The sequence below is a fragment of the Microchirus variegatus genome, assembly GCF_963457635.1.
Source record: "Microchirus variegatus genome assembly, chromosome: 9".
NCBI lineage: Eukaryota > Metazoa > Chordata > Actinopteri > Pleuronectiformes > Soleidae > Microchirus > Microchirus variegatus.
The window spans coordinates 16,764,038-16,786,322 of record NC_139810.1 but is presented as its reverse complement, the minus strand read 5'-3'; the positions used below and the strand labels follow the sequence as shown (position 1 = coordinate 16,786,322).

The 22,285-nt window shown below is 38.8% G+C and overlaps 1 protein-coding gene across 1 annotated transcript in view; it reads right to left on the bottom strand.

Annotated features, from left to right (window-relative positions):
* celsr3 (cadherin, EGF LAG seven-pass G-type receptor 3) overlaps positions 1-22,285 on the bottom strand; it is a gene marked incomplete at both ends in the record, with an annotated part of 88,719 nt that overhangs the window by 4,896 nt on the left and 61,538 nt on the right. Inside the window, 18 exons of the mRNA XM_083895634.1 lie at positions 19-110; positions 653-750; positions 2,037-2,156; positions 2,560-2,686; positions 2,900-2,979; positions 3,327-3,439; positions 4,322-4,496; positions 8,692-8,898; positions 9,528-9,654; positions 10,828-10,995; positions 11,887-12,073; positions 12,158-12,346; positions 13,838-14,036; positions 18,646-18,855; positions 19,323-19,417; positions 19,516-19,617; positions 20,470-20,653; positions 21,250-21,370. Coding sequence (XP_083751760.1) covers positions 19-110; positions 653-750; positions 2,037-2,156; positions 2,560-2,686; positions 2,900-2,979; positions 3,327-3,439; positions 4,322-4,496; positions 8,692-8,898; positions 9,528-9,654; positions 10,828-10,995; positions 11,887-12,073; positions 12,158-12,346; positions 13,838-14,036; positions 18,646-18,855; positions 19,323-19,417; positions 19,516-19,617; positions 20,470-20,653; positions 21,250-21,370 — 2,594 coding nt within the window. The remainder of the gene's footprint in view (positions 1-18; positions 111-652; positions 751-2,036; positions 2,157-2,559; positions 2,687-2,899; positions 2,980-3,326; positions 3,440-4,321; positions 4,497-8,691; positions 8,899-9,527; positions 9,655-10,827; positions 10,996-11,886; positions 12,074-12,157; positions 12,347-13,837; positions 14,037-18,645; positions 18,856-19,322; positions 19,418-19,515; positions 19,618-20,469; positions 20,654-21,249; positions 21,371-22,285) is intronic.

Sequence of the window (22,285 nt, the reverse complement as noted above, 5' to 3'; positions counted from 1 at the left end):
CCACCTCCACTCATTTACCTCCATCTCTATGGAACATGGCGACGTCCAGGTCTGTCGCACCAGTGTGGACGATATTCTGCTCCAGAGTTTGACGAGCCAAAAGATTTTCTCTACCGGGGGGAAAAAGAAGAGCAGTGAATGAAGACAAACACGTACAAACAGACAAACACAGATGCATACAGTGTCCTCTATATGCACGTATGCAGGTCAACACACACACACACACACACACACACACAAAGTCACTGAACCATAAATACACCTACAGCAACTCTTCTTAGAGTACATTAGTGTTGCTCTACATACAGCACACTACACTCTTCCATCCAATCTTCCACATTCTTATCCCACTGACCCACAAAATATACACTGTGGCTTTTATTTGCAGATGAATTTCTCCCCTGAAGCCATTCATCTTAAAAAGCATCAATCAAACCTGGCATATTTCCATTTGAAATTTGAGTCACTCAGTCAATATTCCAGTGCTCTTGGTTTGAAACCATTTACTCTTGAAGTATTAAGAGAAACAAACGTATTCTCAAATATCTCTTCCGGCGACAACATAATAGGTTTTTCCTCACCACGTTGATTTGTAGTTAGCTGCTGTGTGTTTGCATGAACATTTGTGTGTCCTTGTTGTGTGTTTATATACCTGGCAGAGCTGACAGAGGAGACTGTGGAGGTTCCCAGGGTGATGCGGTGCAGCCCACTCTGTTCCAACAGAGATGCGTTGTGATATGGATTCTGAGCCTCAACAAACAAGCACACACTGATTATTAAGATGTAAACATTTCAAGGATCTTTAAAAAAAAGAATTCCACATACATTACATAACACTTTGCATTGCAAATTCTAGTGTATTAAGAAATCCAAATCATTCAATCGTTATGGGCTGACAGTTGCATAATACATTTTGCATAAAGGATGTCTTTATGACACTGGGGTGCTGTTAAATATTGTATAATACGCTGAATGATGATTAGCAGGTTTGAATAGTGGAGCGCGATGTACTGGAAGTGGGACACGTATTCAGTGTTCTATCCTGTATTGGCTCAGTGCATGAATGACACATTATGTGTTGGAAAAGGATGCTAATAGCTGGTCATTTATACACAAAGTGATAAACTTAGCATCATGTGTTTGTGTCTAATCACACGTTTAGGTGTGGATGTGTTAAAAGAATAATTCTTACACACACACACACAGGCTATATCAAGGTCGTTACCATGACAATACACATCTTTACACACAGTAGCACTAACAGAAAAGAAAAGAAAGTCACAAATAAATGAAAACAGTGTACAAATGAAGAGAGAGTAAAGGAAGTCATGATAGCAGGTTAGGGCTACACAGATCCTGTAAAACATTTTGCCTTGGTAGAAAATGACTAAGGAGCAGACAGGGCTTCACTGGTTAGTATATTGTTTTAACTGGGTCAGCCGCCTGAAGGTAGAAGGAGAGGAGAGATGGAGGACGAGGAAGATGGATAGAGAGAAAGAGGAAGGGAGGTCAGGAGAGCTTTTGCGCTGTCTAATTATGAACAGTGCAGATGTGCGTCCAGAAGAAAGTGCTCTGAGGAAAAGAAAACAGCCCAATCAGAAAATACCTTTGGGAACATGAAGCAAGTTGATTGAGCCTCAAACACATCAGGGTCTTAGATTTACCCTTCAAGACCTGGTTGAGTAATATTTACTCTGTAGCTCACCACTTTCACTGTCTTTATTCATTTATGTTGTATTTGTGTGAATATCTAATATAATCACATTTTATTTGTATAGAGCCAAATCACAACATACAATGTCACAAAGGCACTGTCCATGAATGACTACAATAATGAGCAAGCATTTGGTATCAGTGGAGAAAAAAAATATCTCCCTTTTAACAGAACCAGAATCAAAAATGTGCAGTTGCAAATCTGCAACTGGTTGGGGTGAAAGGAGAAAATGGGGGTGTAACTAAATAATTCAAGAATAAAGTTTAGATACAATACAATATACACACATTTTTAGATTTAGAGAATATGGAACAGGACTCACTGTGTTCTGTGTTGGTCTTGGTGGGTCTTCTACAGGGCCCTTCTTACCCAAACATGCAACTCTCCAGGCTTCCTGAAACTCTGCGTTGAACACGGTGAACACCAGCATCACCGACAGACCCTGTGAGAGAGTGGTAGAAGGACACAGAGGTTAAGTTTTTTATTTTACAAAAACCTTACACTACCAATTCCCTCACATTATAAGTACAGAGTGAGCAGCACAAACACGTCCCGAGGTCTGGGCAAAGGACGGCTCTGCAAAGAAAAACTTTTAATGGGAAAAAAAGCAAGAAAACTCAGCTCGAGCCACAGATGAAGACCTGTCTTCCAGGACAGACAGACGTCAAATACAAATAAATAAATAAATAATGGGCAATAGCATATATAAAGTGGATATTGTAAGGATTAGTGCTGGAGTAAACAACATTTTTGTTGATAGTTTAGTACAGTAAGAAGAGTTGCTTGTTTAGTTCATCAAGAAGAGAATCACTGACTGTATCCAACAAATATAAACTCAGTTGTACCTGCACGAGGCAAAGGACATCAAATAGGTAGTAGAATGCAAGGATGCTGTTGTTCACAGCCATGAGACCACACAGCCAGGTGGAGGTTGCGACCAGCAACAGCAGAAAGGCGTTGCGGATAGTCGCACTGGATAGAGAGATAGATAGCCAGAGAAAACAGGGGGGGCAGTGCAGGGAGGAAAAGGATGAATTTGGATTCACCTCGATGCTCACAGCCATGCTAGAGAATGAATAATAGTGGAATCAACTCAATATTTTCATAATCTTATCAAATATTAGACCACAGAAAAAAGGTGTTTTTTCAAGGCTTAGAGAGTAAGTCATGTGGGTAAGTACTCACATGACCGGCAGCTTCTTAGTCTCCTTCTGAGACGGGTTGCAGGACATCTTGGCTACAATCGTGAAAATCCCTCCATTCAGCTTGAAAGAAGGAGATCAATACAAATGGTAAGGCAACATTTTAAAAGTCTAACAGCGAATCCAATACTCCTGTTAGCAACATCGGGGATCAAGATAAATAGAGGCAGCAAAATCAATGTGGATAAAATAGTCCTATACAAATGAACAAGGTTCCTTTACTAAAGAGCTTCATTCACAGGAAGTGAAGAAGGAACACAAGAAGGGTTTTCCTGGGGTTGATCACAAGACCAATAAGTAGAGTTAAGTGTGACTGTGCTAGTTCTAATGATGACATACTCTTCAGGGCAACGAGAACCCATTTGTATACATTAATTACAGCATATCTGGAAAAATATGAGGACATTTACCAGTATGACAATGGCAACTGGACCAGCGAAGCTCCAGATGAGTTTGTCGTAGATGGAAATCCAACAAAAGTCTGGGTTCCCGTAACCCTCTGGGTCTAATCCCACCGCCAGACCTGCAGCCAAGAGAAACAGATCTATCTACTCAAGATCTACAGCCAGAAAAGCACACAGATGTGACGACAAGCCATTTTGTGAAGACCAAAGACATGACAGATGCCAAAAAAATGTATAGGTAATACTCTTGAAATCAATAGTCATTATTACAATTATTACAGTGTGGTGGAGATAATCTGGAGGTTATTTAACTTTTAGAAGAAGCATTTTTTATTGCTGCACATTCAGCTCTTACCCTTGTCTAGACAACACAGTCTAGAAGGTTGTAAAACAATTGATGTGAAGATTGTTTTTCATACCGAATTGTAAAAGTGAGAGAGAGAGAGAGAGAGAGAGAGAGAGAGAGAGAGAGAGAGAGAGAGAGAGAGAGAGAGAGAGAGAGAGAGATGGGTAAAGTCCAAACTGAAAAATAAGTCTCTGAGCCGGAAGATGGAAATATATTGCCTGTGTGTGTATGTGTGTGTGAGAGGAGAGAGGTAAGAAAGCAGACAGTTATTACTTGCTTGAAGTGTGTGGCAAGGAAGAAATAGGTTGTGTGTGTGTGTGTGTGTGTGTGTGTGTGTGTGTGTGTGTGTGTGTGTGTGTGTGTGTGTGTGTGCGGTTACTATCGCTATATTAAAATGTCACTGAAACCTGTTTAATACAAGTGTCAATATGACACCTTATCTCCACAGCCAGATGTACAGTGAATGTGTGTGTGTGTGAGCGCTTTAGTGCACATACACTATATGACCATGTTCTCACATGACTAAATGTGGCAATATTTTAGACTAGTGTGTATGTGTATATATAATATATATGCATACAATAATGCATAGACACATTTAAAAAAACAAAAACATGCATGTGTGTGTGAATGTGTGAACCTCTGTCTGCGTTACCTGTGATAATGGCGGGCACGCCCCAGCCAATGGCATAGTAGAATCTCATGGCTCCGTAGTTGATGTTGCGCTGCTCAGTCTGCATGCGGTAGATATGAAGGCCCTCCACGAACATCCAAGCAAACGTGGACATGAAAAAGTAATGCAGCAGGATGGCGACGACTGTGCAGAGAAACTGCAGGAAGAGAGGAAGGAATGAGAATAAAGTAAGGGAAGGAGTGGAAAAATTGAGATCGCCGTATGAAAGAGAGGCAGATTGATGAAGAGAAAAAAGAAAGTATAAAAAGCCTAAGGGGAAAGAAGCAAGGTTATAATAGTTTGGGATTTTTCATTAGTTGTTTTCAGTACTTTTTGTTTTTAAAATGAGTTTACAAGTTTTTATTTTTCACTTTTTAGTAATGTGGAGTATTTGCCAGGTGCAAAAGTTAAATAGGTCATAATAAGTATTGTGTCATGAAAAACCCAGCAAAAGATTTAAAAATGTAGTAGGACCGATGACCAATAATCCCACAATTAAATAAAACAATCTAAGAGTACAAGTACAAGAAATTAGCCTGAAGTGCAAAATGTGCATAATTACTGTTGAGGTTGGAGACAGTTAGTGTGAAAGGTAAAAATCAAACAGACAACAGACTAAAGACTCACATGATATGAACATAACATAAATAATGATAAATAACCCTCACGACACGCATCACATTGTTTGTGAGCCATAAGTCTCAATCTCTCAATCTGAGGGAAAAAAAATGAGCAAAATTAAAACATTAAACCCCTAGACGAGAGGTTTGATTCATTTTGATGAACCAACTCAACCTAATTAACTACATAATGAATGTTATGTGCTACGTTTACAACAAACAGGAAACATTTTATTAGGAATTAATGAAAATGCTGTCTCAAATACAACCTTTGGCAGGGAAAAATAAACGCACTTCATATGAACCCATATGAAGGATTATGTATGAAATTAAATATCCAAAGACGAAAACGAACTAATTTTCACTGCAATTTTAATTTGTTGTAGTTAATTTTTCAAACACACAATTTAGTTTCTGCTTGTTATTTTGTTGAAGGAATATTAGAAGGAAATCTGAATATTAAAATGGAAAAAGGGTTCTGGTTTGAAAAGTGAAGACCAGGAAGAAGTCTATGAGAAAATGAGCCATCTTCTCACTTATACAATTTTTTAAACTAATTTAGAGGAAAATAAACAATACAACATGACACATGAGTAGCTATCAGTGTGACTGACAGCTGTTATTGTCCAATAGGAGCCACGTCCTGATCCAAAATGCCAATCTCAAGGCTTCACAATAAGATTATGAACATTTTCATATATAATCTATGTCTACATACAGTAAACATTTACTTTGTGACACTTGAAGAGCGTATGAGATGTGGCCAACATGTATTTATTAGAGCACAGAGAGCCCATCAGTGATGTAACAAGCATGAAGTGTATGATGTAATTATCAACACGACTAATGAGCAGAGTTTATGGCAGCGTGTTACAGTATATCTCCAGGACATGCTCACGATAACTGCAAAGAATTTAAATGAATGCCGTTAATGTGCTGTGTTAAAGGAACAACACCCAAGAGTGAATTCCTGACTGAGTACAAAATTAAGCACCATTGGAGAAAGAGAGTACTCAGAGTAAAGTGGATTTCATAGCAGTTACCGTATGTGTGTGTCATCATTTTGTTTTTCAAAGGCAGAAAAATTACCATCGTAAACACAATGGTGGACTTTTTGTTTAGTGGTTTTAGTCCTAGACTCTCTCTCTCTCTATATATATATGTATATATATTAATAATATATTTTTTTAAATTTATAAGCACCTTTCAAAACTCTCAACCTTAGATCACATGCATATGTGATTTCTTCTCTATTGTTTGTATCAGGGAAACAGTGCAGGCCTTTGTCTTTATTTCCATAATTGTGACGTTGAATTCAGATCACATCTCAGTGATGGTGAAGATAACTATAACTAGGATTTCTGAGGTCAGTCTAATGCTATGGTTTGACTGCATGCTCATCATCAGGAATGAATCCCAGTACTCTTTGTCTGAGCGATGGAAACTCCCAAATTGCTTTTCTCAGTTAAATGCGGCTGTTTGGTTAGGCAGCAGCCCTCCATGAATAATGCAGAGTCGCATTCAAGCTTTCTGCAAAATTTTCCCCCAGGCTGCACTGAAGCATGTTTGGAGTGGTTTATTTTGCCTTTGAGCGTTCGGTCTCGTTTGTTTGTTTGTCCTGATGAGACAATGTCATTCAAACTCGAGGCGCTGAATTACAGCACATTCCCATCTCAAGAGTATCAGGAGTTACTGTTGTCCTTGTTCGATGTGTTGGCTCCACAATAAATGAAGTGTTTTCTGTTAAATCTCTGGTGCTTTTTCAGAAGCAAGAAGAAAACATAATGTAAACCAAACATGTGAAGCAACTTGAGAAAAAAACTAATTTGTGATTTAATGTAGGTTGTTGGCAACAAGCAGCCAGTTTCAAAAGCCACCCACAACCAAAAGAAGTGAGAACACACAGTCGTCTGGGGTGATTTCACTGTAGCACATGAACACATGTACAGATTCAGACAGCCCCCACGCTAATATTCTGTTTTAAGACTTTCAGAATCAAATTAGATTTGCTTTGACTTTTCTTTTATTAAAAGAAGCTTCATAATAATCCCTAACTAAACTTCTGTCTGTGACTCTATTTGGGGTTTTTATAAGTTGCTTGATTTTCACAAACAGTTGTTTCCATGACCTCAGAGGACATTACATTGACTTACATTCATTAAAACGTAGTCATTTATGTTATGGGGACTTAATCATTGTTCCATAATGTGACTGTGTAAACATATTTAGTTCCTCACAACATAAGGAATACCAGGTACTCACACAAGTGCACAACATTGTTAGTGAAGACATAGCCTTGAATTCTAAGCCTAAAACCAAGTCTTAACCTTCGAAAAGTTTTGCAGACCTGCCAAAATGTCCTTGTAGGACAAATGGTCCTAAAACAGATGAGCTGAATCAAAATTTGTGGCCTATTATGGACACACACACAACACTTTTCCACTCTGGGTGAAATCCTGCCATGTTTTTGGCCTATTACAGCATCCATGATGTTGTCTGTGTCCTTGGAAAGCTGGCAGGATTCAGCAGACATTCAGTAGATATAATTTCGTGTGACAAGCACATAGTTCTCAGCAGGCAGACAGACCTCGATTACCACCAGCCCTGCTCTGTGCACTGGCTCCTGATGAGAGCATACTGTGTGTGCTCGTGGCTATGCTGGCATGCAGACTGGTGATTATGATGAATAAAGTAATAAATATAGAAATGCACCAATTCATTCATTTCAGTACGTACCAAAGAAAACACACCATAAAATATGACTGCACCATCACAAAGTAGTTGACTCCGAATGAGAGTAATAACTAAAATGTCCAATATCTGCCTCTCAGCTTTTATGAACTCTGTGACTATTAGAAGGGAGGGAAACTACTTGAGTCAACAAACAGCTGAGCGTTCTACATCGCTGAGTCAAGGACAAAAAGGCTTGAAAGTCCCACATTTCAAGGCTGAAGAGGCTCAGATGAAATTCCTGACCGCACAGCCAGAGGACACAGAAATAGCTGCAGACGACTGAATTTCACACTCCCACTCGTACAAACACATTCAGAAGTTACACACACAAAGACAGAAAGACTAAAATAACCTGGAAACATAAAAGCACACGTGATCACTGAGAGTATTAACATATTCTCCCAAGCATGAAGAACATGATTCAAAGAACATATTGTTCTGAGGGAAGGAAACAGTTATACTCGAAGAGTTGAGCAGTCAACTGTGTGTGTGTGTAGGGATACAGCTTCATTAATTAGACTTCAAGCTGAGTGAGCACATATTTGCATTCGACTTGGTGCTCTTTATACACACACACACACACACACATGTTGTAACTCAATGGAGAGAAAGTGGTCATGACAGGGAAGGAAGAGAGGAAATGGGAAAAGGCAGAGGAGGAAGAGAAATGTCTGAAGTTTTGAGATTGATTAAACCTGATGGAGTGAGGCACAAAACAGTAGCAAAGATATAATAGGAAGAGTAAGATAAAAAAAAACAACAGGGATATAAGAAAAGAAGGACAATGACTCTCATCCAGACGGAACAGTCGTTGGAAACTTGATGAATGGATTATGTTCTACAGTATAAGGAAAGGCTCACAATTTGGAGGTGGGCATATCTTGCTATTTGCCTATTTGAAGTGCTATAAGTTGGGATCTGGGAGAGACAGCGATATGGAAGAGAAAGCAGAAAAGCCAAAGGTACTACATTCCACAGAAACATAAACACATTATTTACCTGCTGTTCAGTCTGATTGACCCCAGCCAGGTAAACCAGCTCTGATAAAAACATGGCTGCTGCTGTGTTTGAATGGATGCTCCTGGTGTTGGACTTGAGGCCGTGGAGGCATGAGAGCACCAGCACAGTGAGGAGGAGGGCCAGCATCGAGACACACAGAGAAGAGTACGTGACCAGCGCCAGCATCTCCAAATCCCCCTCCAGCTGCTGCTCACGGGGAGCACAGAAACATGTCAGAGAGAGGTTATTAGTGGAGTCATACCATCATAGATGGGAAAGGTAGCAGATAAAATATAAGAAAAATGAACATGGGAAGCCAAGGTAAAAGCAGAGAGGTAATGAACAAAGGAAACTGAGCAAAAATGACAACTCATAAGGTGAAAAAAGGCAAAGAGGTGGAAACCTAGCCTTTTAATTTGCCATAATGCTGCAACTCCAGCCTTATTCTGTTCACCTTTCTGGCTTCACTCTGCTAAATTTCCACATTTGTGCATGCTTCATAATTAAAAATCAAATACTGAAATATAATGTCATGTTTGAATCACACTTTATGTTAAAGAGCAAATAAAAGGATTTATCTATCTAGAGAAACGGTAACTTGGTTTGTAATTACAACTTTTCCTGCATCAACATCTGATCCATATCTTTGCTCTGTATGCTGGGGTGTGATTGCATTGACTCTGATGTAGGCTCCCTTTAGTCACAGTGTCTGGGTTCGATTCCTGTGACTTTTTAAGTTCTACGCAGATCAATTCCACTAATTACAGGTTAAAAATATTGAACAGAAAAACAAACAAACAAATATAAGATAATACAAAAGGTCTCCAGTGACTAACCTCTCTCTGTGAACTGTCCATCAGCACACCGAAGGTGCCGAGTCTCTGGCACTGACAGCGGACGTGAGACGTGTTCCTGTACACCACCGTACAATCCCTCACTGTCCAGCATCCTCCTATCTCATACCTGACGAGAGACACATTGTTTGGTTAAAAATGTAATCTGAAAGCATGAGACCAGCCAAAGAATAATAAAAACATTAACTATCTTATATGCAAAATGTCTTCTGTTAACCTTATGTGTCATCAGAATTCTTCGAATCCTCCTTTGTAAAAAATGCATGTGTCACTTGACTCACTATATGATTATTTAACATTGAAAACATTATTTTATTTTTACAGTGCTAATAGAAATGATATGGGTGTGATTAATTGTGTTAATAACAACAGCTGGCTAACAGTAATGGTTTACTTAGCCACTAATTATAAAGTACAACTAAAACTAAATCCAAACTAAAATAAGACATGCAAATTATTAAATATTTAGACAATTCCCAAAACCACAGATTTGACTAGTTAGTTCAGCCTTCAGCTGCAGTATAAGGTAGTAATATTCAGGTATGCAATACAAATACATATGTGCATTCATGGCATATATTTATTGTATTGAATAATCTTAAAACCCATTTTTACTCGGTATGAGACGATCTTTTTTATAGTTTTATTTGTGTTGTTTTTATACTTCCAACTGTATTTTATTGTTTTATTGTATGCTTTATTGTTTGTTCTTAGGTCTATTATGTCTTGTTTTTTTTTTATATTTTATTTGTTTTATTTATTTGATGGAGACAATGCTCATTAATCAACAGACAAATTACTATTGCTATAAACCAGCCAGAGTTAGCTACAAGTGCTAATTTTCATCTGTTGTCCCTTGCCAGATATTAAAAGGCACCCTAAAATGCAACTCTGGTGTAGAGCACTTTGTATCAGCTGTTGTTGTTTTTAAAAGTGCTTTATAATTAAAGTTGGATTAGATTGGTGTAAAGAAACTTCAGCATGTTAATATGTCAAGTTAGCACATGTGTTTAGCTATTGTCAACGTGACGGTTTAACAGGAAGTTTATTTTGACAGTCTGTATCTGTACAGTACAGAGAAAACGGGATCAACATCAGTAATTGAATTGAATTGGAATGGACTATAAATATAAAACATATTAAATGATTCATATACCATTATATGACAGCATAAAAAAAAAACAATTATACAATTATAACTAGGAATATACAGGTGTTTACATGCATGTGTAACATTATATGAACATGCATTGAGGATGTATTAGTGTTCATCTGTACTCACTGGTTGCTGTAGTTCCACTGCACACACAGTGGCTTACTGCGATTCGTCGTCTCCAGCAGCTTGAACTCGAGCAGAATGGGCTGGTCCAAGTGTCCACCCACAAACGTCTGGTTATTGTAGACAGAAACAGTGACCACTGGGGAGTTCATTACTGGGTGTCTGGGAAGCCTGGGGAGGCGAGAGAGAGAGGGCAGAGGTAACGTACGTGTAGTACATCAGGCAGAAAGTAGAGTCTGAAATCCTGGTCTTGGTGGTAAATAAAGGCAAGACACTGTGAGAGGAGTGGAACAAGATTAGTCAGCCGTTGTGTTACTTGCTAATTCTGCCCAGAGGTGAAGCGGGGAAGATCAAGAGGGGTGATGGATTGTGTAAGAGGAAGAGACGGAAAAAAACTGATGTCAAGCAAGGTCATATTGGACTTGGTGTTTAAGTCATTACACCGCTAATGTATTACTCCAGTTGCCAGAGTTAATTAACTTAAGATTTGATCATCAATTAATCACTTCAGTCTGTTATTAAGGAACACTGACAAACATGCTGCAGTTCAAGCTTCTTTAATCTGCTGGGCATGTCCCTGTTTATAATCAGCGTACGTCTGAAAATTATAGTTATCTTGTGCTTCAGAAGATTAGGATGTGCATTTTTCACATTTCAAAAACTAAACATGGAACCAGCTGATCTGATCCTCAAAAACAAAATCATTGGATCACAGTGGAAAAACAATTCAGTAAAATCAGATATTTTTTCTGAGGTTATTGCTGCAAAAATAAGTCTAATCAGTACACTTATTTTTTTCACTGTCAGCACAAATGTTAAACAGATGCGTTCAATAAAGGTACATTTGATTATTTTGTTCAAAAAGGAACATTGTATTAGTCTATACTTGACACATTTTCAGGGGCTCACTTACATTATTCTTACCATTGTATATAATATCATTTTTGGTTTCCTGTTTGCCATTGAATAAAGGACATATAAGCTAGATTTCTATATCCAGGTTACCACTGAGAGTTCTGCTGTAATTACATTTTTATTGTTCTGAGTGTAACTTATTCCCACCTCACTCCTCGTCGGTCTGTGTGATACTTGGGAGGAAGAGCTGCACCCAGACTGCGATAGATCAACAAGATGATGATGGTGAGGGGTGGCTCTGGCTGTGAGACAGTGCGTCTGGCTGCAGTGTATTCTCCCGTCTGATTGGCTGCTGTGCTTACAGGCGCTGGAGCAGCGTTCTGAGGAGCTGAGGCTGAAACAGAGGAGTCGGTGTTCATTTATTCGCCTAGATTTCACCACCTATGCTCTCAGGTCTTTCAATATGTGACTCTCTTACGTTCTTTATCCGTCCGTTCCTTCTCCTTCCAGTTGTGTTGTTGCTGTCGTTGTGGCACCAGGGCAGCAGGGGGCAGTATTACATGAGTGTTTGGATCCCACACGGTCTGCCCGCGAAACAGGGTGGTTTGGTAACGTGGGAAACGTCGCCGCACGTGGGTGTGGTTGTCAACGCGGTCCAGGTTCATGACTAAATAACACAAAGGGAGAAAAACACGCAGGTGAATCTGCAGGAAAACATGACCACGATAAACTCATTGTGGGGTATATTATGATATGTCTGGTACGGTTTGAAGAAACATGTCAAAACCCTTTAGGAGTGGTGTGAAATTCTGTCTTGGTATCACCATCAATTGCATCAATTTTAAAGAAGATACAAATATAACCATATAAGGTAAGGTGAGTCATATATGAGAGTGGAAAAACAATAAATTCATATTGGCCAAGACAGAAAGCTATTTTATATTTACTTTGGCTGTGAGTGTTAACAAACAGCAGCTGAAGAGGCTGATGAGGCGATACAGCAGCACAGCAGCTGGTAACTTTGATGAGTTTTGGTATTTTACAGAACTTTAATCTGTGTGTGTCACTCAGAGCATTAAGTCGCTGTGAAATTCATTGTGCGGTTTCATCCCTGCAAGAGCTGCTGCTGTTGCTATTTCAACACCTCATGTGCTATGGATTATTACATACTGTGTATAAAAATGGATGCAGATTTCCTCCTGAAGCCAACCAGGAAATAAGAATATACTGAATAGCCATCAGGGGTGTGTCCACTGGTTGCAAAAATAATTACTTGATTTATAATGTCAGTAAATAATTTTTGTTTTTGGTTATCGGTCTCAAGTGCTACTCTCACCTCTCATTCAATTGCATATCATGGCAATTTATGTTGCTGTTAAGAGGAAAACAGACGATAAAGCACAGCACATAATAGACACCAGTGTGATTGACAGCCAGTACTGTCCAATGGGAGCCTTGTTTCAGGTGAAGTCTGTGAACTTCAATCAACATGGAGCTGGCCAAATCACCAATCCAAGACTTTGAGACGGATTTCTGTGCGCCGCGTTAGGCTGGTTGCAAGTTGCTATTGAACCACAACAACACTTATTTTGAAATTTGAATTGTGCTTACGTTAAGGTTAGGGTCAGGTATGAACTGGTTATGGATGATACTTTGTATAGGCTGTCCAATGGAATTCAATACATTTCCATGTAATGACAGCTGTGTGTGTGTATGGATGAGTGAGTGTGTGAGAGATACACAGACAATGAGAGCAACTTGAAATTTAATTTCGCAATAAATATAATAATAATACCCTGTTTGGCACCTGCATATTCAAATGATGCTGGCCACAACATCTACACTGCTACTACTGTGTGTGTGTGTGCGTGCGTGTGCTGGCAGCATCAGCAGATTATGTGGGAGTGTGAAATTCATTTGTCTGTGCTGCTGCTGCCAGTTTTCAGGCTTAACCGTCTTCATTTGCATTAGCAGCGCTCATCTCCCGCCTTACACTTAGTCATTCGAGCTGATTTCACAGCAGAGATTTATCGCATTATGAGAAAATTGATGCAAATTATCTCTAAAGATTTCGATTTTATTAGTGTCTTATTTTATTGCTTCTATAACGGACTAATTATTGTATCAAGTCGCATTGTTTCAGTCATTTTGAACTCACCTATGTTTGGAGCAACCAGAGCCACAGGGTTGAGATACGTGAGCTTCATGTTCTGAGCCAGAGTCTGGGTGTACTGCTCCAGCAGCTCTGTTAGCTCAGCTGGACCTCCACCTGGAATGTGGCTCTGACTCTGAGCAAGAGCCCGCCAAAGGCCAGAGGTAGCGGGTCCCAACAGCACGCTGCAGCCTCGCAGAACGTTCTAGAAAGAGTTTAAAAAAAGGAAAGATCATTAGAAGCAGGAAGATGAGAATAAAAAGTCCACAAGGAGGTATTGGCACTTTTACAGGAGCTGGTGAAGAGTCAGTGAACAGGATTTTGATTGCAACCAAATCTCTTATATTCTGTGAGGATGTATTGCTTGAATTTGCTCACGTTCTTGCTTTAAGTCCCGTGATATTGACACTGGTTTGTCAGGTATAGATGCAGGTGCACACAGTTCAGCACAACAATTCACAGGAGACAGAAACAAAAAACATTGAGGCAAAGCAGGGAGTCAGGTTTTGTAAGAAGGAAAGACACAAAGGTTGGGAAAGGGAAAAAAAATTGTTTTTTTTCACCCTGTTCTTAGTTCAAAATAGACAGACAGAATAAATAAAGAAAGCAAAGGAGAAATCTGATCCAGAGCCTGGGCATGAAGCTTGCTACTGTATAGAGCAGACAGTGATGCCTGTGGGGCTCTTCAGACGTGGCCTCGTTTGTGTGCAAAAAATCCATTATATTCAATAAAGACAACCAAAAACAACACAGTCATGGCGTGCATCTGTGGAGGAAGTAGCTAAGATTAAAAAAAAAGAATGGACCGCACAGTTGAGGAAAATAAATCTGTAGTTCTCACTGTAACGCCTCAAGACCGCATGAAACTATGTTGTCATTTATGCACTTCCATACTTGGATTATTTGTAATTATTTGAAAGTCTGTTAAAGGTAGTCTGGACTGCATGGCACTGTAAAATATTCTGGGGGAAAAAATGAGTACAAGAGAGAAAAAGAAGGAGAGACAAAGTGTTCAATATAATTCCTTGCAGTGAGACTGCACCAGACCCAATAAAGCACTGCAGTCTCACGTTATGCTCTGGGGAGCATACGGAAATCCACAAGAAAACCTTCAGACAAACAAGAAAAACACCACACAGCACCTTATAGGAAGAAAGAGGGAGAGGAACAGAGTTGTGGATAATGAAGTGATGAGAAGTGAAAATAGAGGATGAGAGGTTGAGCTTAAATATTTAAGAAACAGAACGGGAGGAGGAATGTTGTAATGAGGTGGAAAATCTCATGACAACTGCTATATAATCAGCACAAAACTGAGCAGAAAGCAGCGTTATATAAATCGGCACTTTCTGTTTCACATGATTTGATATTTTTTGTCCATTATTTGACATTAAAAATACAATATATTCTATTGTTGGGTCATGTCTCTTCTCTTTATATAAGATGATCTCTGTGGTGATGTAATATGAACAATAAGAATGTCCACTCTGTTGAGTCCTCATTAGGAGGAACTGTGGCAGATGTTAGGTTTATATAATAAAGGCTGATGATTGCGATGAATAAATGATTTTCTGCACAAACATGCACTTGCACGTCCTGGATGTTTAGACTGTATAATAAAATCATGCAATTTTTACAATATAGGTCATTATAAATGTAATTTTTATAAAATGTATAAGCGCAATATGTAATTCATCTTACGTTGACTAATGTAAGTACCTATACTCAACAACACGTGTAACATTAATGTCATTGTGAATAGCTATTAATTCTATTAATTAGAAATTTAATTTGATAAAATTAGTTATATTCCGTCTATGTTCATATCAAAAGAATGATTTACTGCGTTTTATTTTACTGCAGGTGATGTGTTGTGTTTATCTATGGAAAACAAAAAGACAAATCTAAACAAAAAGATAGGAGATTTGAAGTCGAAGCAGATCACAAGATCACAAGAACGAGTCAGACACAGAACACATCGAGGCTGAAAGAGAGGCAGCATGAATGATAGGTTGGAGTATCATTTCTGATCTGTGAAACAAACGCGTCACTCAAACAGTAACGTGTTAAGTCACTTTATTTATTTCTTTTAACGTATCTTTTTTGATGTTGCGATCCCACTGTGAGAAGCATTTACTGTACCTTACAAAACATCACTCAGCTGTGATTTGTGTCTCATGTTTGAAGACGATTTGATATTTCCCCCTCACTTTTGAACACATTGTATTTATTTCATGTGTATAAGAGTTAGATGTGTGCTCTGTCTCGGTCTACAATCGTATGCAGGTCGATCAGATCACAGCTTGAACATATAAGGTTTTCAGGTTCTCCACTTCTATCTCCATTTATTTTTATTTATGAAAACTCCACTTTCCTTCCTGTCATCTTTCAGTGTTACCGCAGCCACAGGGCTCCGTTATCTCCACTGGGTTACTATAGTAACTGTGTGCCTCCATACCTGTTTGTCTTTGCTAATAGCTGCCGTTTAAGATGAGGTGCCAAATTATTTTTCAGATAATGATATACATTTTATTGTTGATAAACAGTTCTGTCTACAGTGCCAATTCACACACTGCCAGATTAAGAGCTGGTGAGATAAACTCCAGGTAAAGAGGCGGATTTAAAGCCTGGATTTGAAGTTACAAGTCAGACAAGTTGAGGCTAAAAGGCAATAAACATCACTGTTGCATTATTATGACAACATACAGTAACCTGCAGTCGACTTTTGCTGCTGTAAAGCAGATTAGAAGAGGTTAAACCCTGCCGTGTCTGATTTACTGTCAGATTAAGTCATTAAATGAAATGTCAAAAAGGAAACGGTCAATTATAAGATGTCGTTAATGCTACTTCTGTGTTGCTATAGAAACGGCGCTTGTTAGCCAAAGATTACAGTATTGATGAAATGTAGCAATGCACTCTACTTGGCATTAGGCTCCAACTGTGAAGCCTTTGAGAGAACCAACCATATTGACTGAAGACTGATTATACTCACTATTTACTGAGCCAGTCATTTCCAGTAAGAAGTCATTTTGTTACTCTAGATCCTGGCTTTTTTCTTGCGTTAGTTTCCAAGTGCTTTTCCTGCTAAAGGTGCTTTTTCCCTCCTGTCAGTTATCCCTCATGCTTGTTCCATATTTTTTCTGATCTACTTATCTAGTCAGCGGTCTGTAATCCAACCATCTGCCTGCAACCTGCCATTTGTTTTTATTAAAGCAGCTTTACACTGCTGCCTTTGTGTACATCTGTATCTGGGTTGTGAAACACTAAACCTTGAACCCTGTGTGCATTAAATCAGAGAAAAGAGTGCACCTCATTGTTCCCCTCAGAGCAGCAACAAGTGCCATCTTTTTTCCATCTTCCCCTAAATTTACAGCACATGAAATAAAATGTGTGTGTGGCATAAATAAATTCAATATCTTAAACTCTTTCAGTCAAACGGCACCTTTATCTTACAATACATTTTAATGGGTTTAAAAAGACAAAAGATGACAAATGTTTTGCCTGAACTATCAGAGGTTGCTACCACAGCCACTCAGTTTCCATGGCAACTCATCCTTAGCTGTATAATGACATTAACAATGACTGAATCTGGCTCGGCACTACAGGGTGTGGCTACTACTGCTACACGTATCATCAGGTGGCTAAAATCCTCCCTGCTGTTATAAATGACTAAAAGCCTTCCTGTGTCAAATGAAGACAAACAAATGTGAAAGCAAATAACAGCGTTTTACTTTTAATAAAGCTCCTGTGATCACCGACAGAATAGCTGCAACTCTTCCTCCTGTTTCTCTTATCCTAGTAAACAATATAATGTAATATATAATATATATATAATGTAACAAGCACATATCTGCACTGACAGATCTGTAATAACAATAACAGTCGTAGGGCTCATTCAATTTCACCAAGATTTAATATTAAATTTCTCTTTAACCGAAAATGTAAAGCATGTGGTGGTATCAATCTCATTTAAAAAAGGTGAGAAGGTTTCTTTTAAAGTTTCCGTCACTTCTTCCTGATTTGTGTTTGGCAGCTCATTTCCTGTCCTACGATAATTTATATAATGAATATTTGTGACACAGAGATGTCTGTTAAAGCCAACATGTTAATAAAAACACATCCAATGTCAGCTCCTGTGTCCTCAGCTGAATCAGGTGAAATGAGAAATGCCACTTAATGCGTAAAGATGACATGCTGCAATATTTCATGAGCTCCTGCCTGTCCACAACATTACCTCCCAATTCAGCAATGGGACATCTTGTTATACTGTCAAGTCAATTGGTTTGTATATTATAATGAAAGACTACTCTACATCACCCCTGCTGTTCTAAACAGCACCAACTACTTTATGTCCTGTGGCAGATTCTGCATAGATTTGTAGATGCTCCTTCTAACAGCACTGAGGACTACCATGCCACAATGTTGCTGGTTGACAATCAAATCTATTTAAACAGAGCTGGCACGTTGATCGAGCTTCATCACATGTTTACACTTTCACACATTAGAATCAACGGATAAAAGTGAGAATTGATTCTCACACTTTATTATCTGCCCGGTCTCTCAAAACAGCCTTTTCACAACTTGCATGTTTGATGGATTTTGAAGATGGCATAATTCACTCCCACTCGCCATCAAAAGGTCAATACAATAACAAGTGTGATGACCCCACACGATAAGTAATATAATAAACAGTACTAATGTGGGTACCACTTTTGCCCTGTGTTGTAATTTCTGTCAGTTTTCTTGGATTAAAGCAGCAGGTGAATAATAACAGGCAATAAAGAACCATTCGTAAAAAAAAATTCTCCATTTTTTACCTCATTGAAATGCGCATCCTGTGTGGCTGTGAGTCCGAAGCCCGTTTGTTGGCCCTCGAAGGTCAGGAGGCGGGACAGCAGTCGTTCGGCGATCTGCAAGTCATTGCCGTAGAGGCGGGAGGTTGCCTCAGTGACGTCACGGAGCTGGTGGGCAAGCTTCTTCTCCATGATGGTGTTCAGCTCGGTCTCATTACGCTCCAGAGAATCAAGCTAAACGTATGAAGGTATACATACAATTAGTTTTGCGGTACAATTTGAATGTGACTATTCATTATAACATTAAAGGCAAATGGACACTCTAAAATGATCGTAGGTGTGACTGCGAGAGTGGATTTCATCACATTTAACCTTACGTCAGCTGGAATTGGCACCAGCGCCCCCAGATTCTTATGTGGAGGATAAAGGTCACTCAGTGAGTGAGACACAAAACAGATTTTCGGTTTTTAAAAATCAATCAATGATCAAATCAAATCAAATATACTTGTCCGCGCAGGGAATTTTTCCTTGGTTCAAGTTAGGTTACTGGTTAAGGTTCAGGATAAACCTTTAGGCTGTCCAAATAAATGGAAGTCAATGCAGTTTGAGTGTGTGTGTGAGAAAAAAAAAAAAATAAATAAAATTGCTTGAAACATCTATCCATCCATACTCATACATAACATACATCCATGTATACATACTGCAACATTGAGCTCCACAAATGGAGGTGAGGTGCAGTTGTAAAGGTCGGGCTCCAGCCATCCTCTCTCTGCATCACAGTGTCTAATGGCTGCACCTGATGAAAAACCGTTAGTTACAAAAAAGTGGCACTAGGTTGTATATGTGTATATTCATACAAGTGTGTTAACTACAGTCATTAATTAATGTACAGACCAACAGAGCCTTTAGGGCAGGGCACTGCAGCTGGCAGGTTGAACTTGGTCCTGGGCCACCAGATCCCCTGAGTGATGGTCTTTGGGCAACCATCGTAAATGACTACAGAGAGAGAGAGAGCGAGAGAGAGAGAACACCATTTAAAATCACCTCCATAAATAAGACAAGCCTTTCCATTAAAAAAAGACAAAATGTTTTTTTGTGGAGTGTGAGAGGGTAATATACTTCAAGAAAATAATTAAAAGCAGGAAAACCAAAGCGTGACAAGCTGCACAGAAAAGCAAGACAACACGACTTAATGGGAAGATGCAGAAAAGAAAATGAATATAATTGCAGTTTTTTATTGCGTGGAAGTTATAAATAAGGAATAGTAATAATAAGTAATAAATACGACAATTTTAAAAGGGAGCCGAAAAGTTAAGAGTGAAATCTTATGGCTCATCATATATCTCAGTCCCTCATTATTCTCATTTGTGTGTCTATATGGGCAATTTACTCAGGTTTAACAAGTAATTTCAAATGTATTAAGGAAATCATACGTGATCCCAACACCGTCAAGACAGATTACCATAGTTTATATTTGTTCTAGAAATAATTTTACTTAACAAAAAAGGTAATAAATTACTCTGACACGTGAAAAAACACAGCTTCACAATCTATCATTCAAACACTGATCATTTTGATAAAAAATTATTATCACAGACATGAAGAAATATGTTGTTTAAATAAGAGATGTCAGTTCCTACTGCTAAGCAACTTTTATTATGAAAAGGATCTGCTTCTCAGATGTAATGATGGGCACAAGAATGAATTAATTATGCAGCAATGTATCCTACATTGAGGTGAACGATTACCCCAAATTAGATCCCAAAAAATAATATATATATATATATATGTATATACATATAGCAACAGAGCATAGTTTAAAAAACAACAACAAAAAATTGTTCTCACCATCACAGCCTGTATTTGTGACCTCAGCAAAGGGACTGTCACATGAGTTGCACTGACGACCAATGACACCGGGCCTGCACTGACACTGGCCTGTTTCTGGGTCACATGACCGTGAGAAAGAGCCGACAGGGTAGCAGTCACATGGCAGGCATGTGTCAGAGCCTCGCGGGTGATAGTGAAACTCCTGAACACAAACAGTCAAACAAATGTTAAAAAAAATGTAATAAACTATTCATAAATATGTTGGTGTAAGTGTGTAATTGCTTCAAAATCAAAAAGTTAGTAGAAATTCTGTAAACTCTGTACTTTTTAAAATAGGGTTGCCTCAGAATAACACTATTATGTGTAGTTCCATCTTGTGCTTTATTTTATGCTATAATGTAAAAAATACTATACTGTGTGTGTGAGTGCATGTGTGTCATGTATAATGTCAGTTTTAGATCAGAGGTCAATATCAGAGATTAGAGATTAAGGTCAAAAGATCAGATTAAGGCAGGGATAAAACATGGGTTAAACATGGCTATAACATGTATGTTAGAGATGTGAATATGAAGGGATGATCATCATGTCATGGTTAATGTAGCATGTCTGTCTGGATTAGCCTGTCAGACCATCACACTGAGACGATTACCGTGTGATCGGATTAAACTGAAGCCACAGTGATGTCCAGAGTTACACCAATGAAAACCTTCCAGTCCGAGAGTAAAACAAAGTCACAGTCTTAAAAGCATTATGTTCACTAACTAACCACGGACAAGTTTTCTTGTTCGTCTTGTGTACCTTGCAGTGACAGTGTCCGCTGGTCTTGTTACAGTCGGGGTCAAAACCTTTATTGGTGTCACAGTGACATGGTCCACAGGACGGTGAACCCCACCAACCTCTGGGACATTGGTGATCAATCCTTCACACACAAACAGATAGTGGGAGAAAAACAGAATACAATTACTTGTAAGTAATACGCTGGAAAGAAAGCCAGTGAGAGATGGAGGGAGCACAGAAAGAGAAAGAAAGAAGGAAAACATCCTGACGGATCTGTTAAGTCAGAATGCAACTAAAGCACATTATAAACGTTGAGTCATAGAAAGCAACAGCCATTATTCAAAGCATGACATGTATGCAATAAAATACCTTTAGAGCTTTTTATTATAGCTCCTGTGGTATCATAAAGGGGAATAATCAATAACTCCACTTTGCTAGTGCAGCCTCACAGTGGACAGCAGTATGGTGGAGAAAAGCATTAACCCTTAAGGTAGCTATTCATTCATTTCAAAACCAGTGTGGGATTTAGAGTGTCTTCTAAAACTGCTGAATTTCTGCTTCTGAGAAATTCACCTCAGATTGGTATCGCTCCTGGTTTATTGTATGCGTCACTTAGCTCTTCCATTCTCTTTGCTCACACCACACTTAATGTGCTCTCTGCCTGTTCTTGGTGTTTAATGGATTGCTGAGGAGATGAAAGAGTCTCACAGCTGATGCAGATCCTCATTGCTCCACGCAAGGAGTGAGAATTCAGATGTCTGTGATCTTAATAGAATATTAGGATTTACTCCATTTCCCAAGAGTCTTTTTGATTACATCTCCCAGCTGAATCTCTTCTCCAAATGAGACAAATCTTCCTGCGGGGCCTTTTAAGGATGCTTAGAGAGCTTTAAAGACAAATGCCCTGTACAGTCATGTTGTGTCTTAACCAACATACAGAGGCTGAACCTTCATATGAAGCTGTGCTTGCTGTGTAATTATGTCCTGTAGGAGTGAGCGATTAGTGCAAGCTGTCAGGGAACATTATACAGTATATCATTGGTCGTTTGGAGCTGAT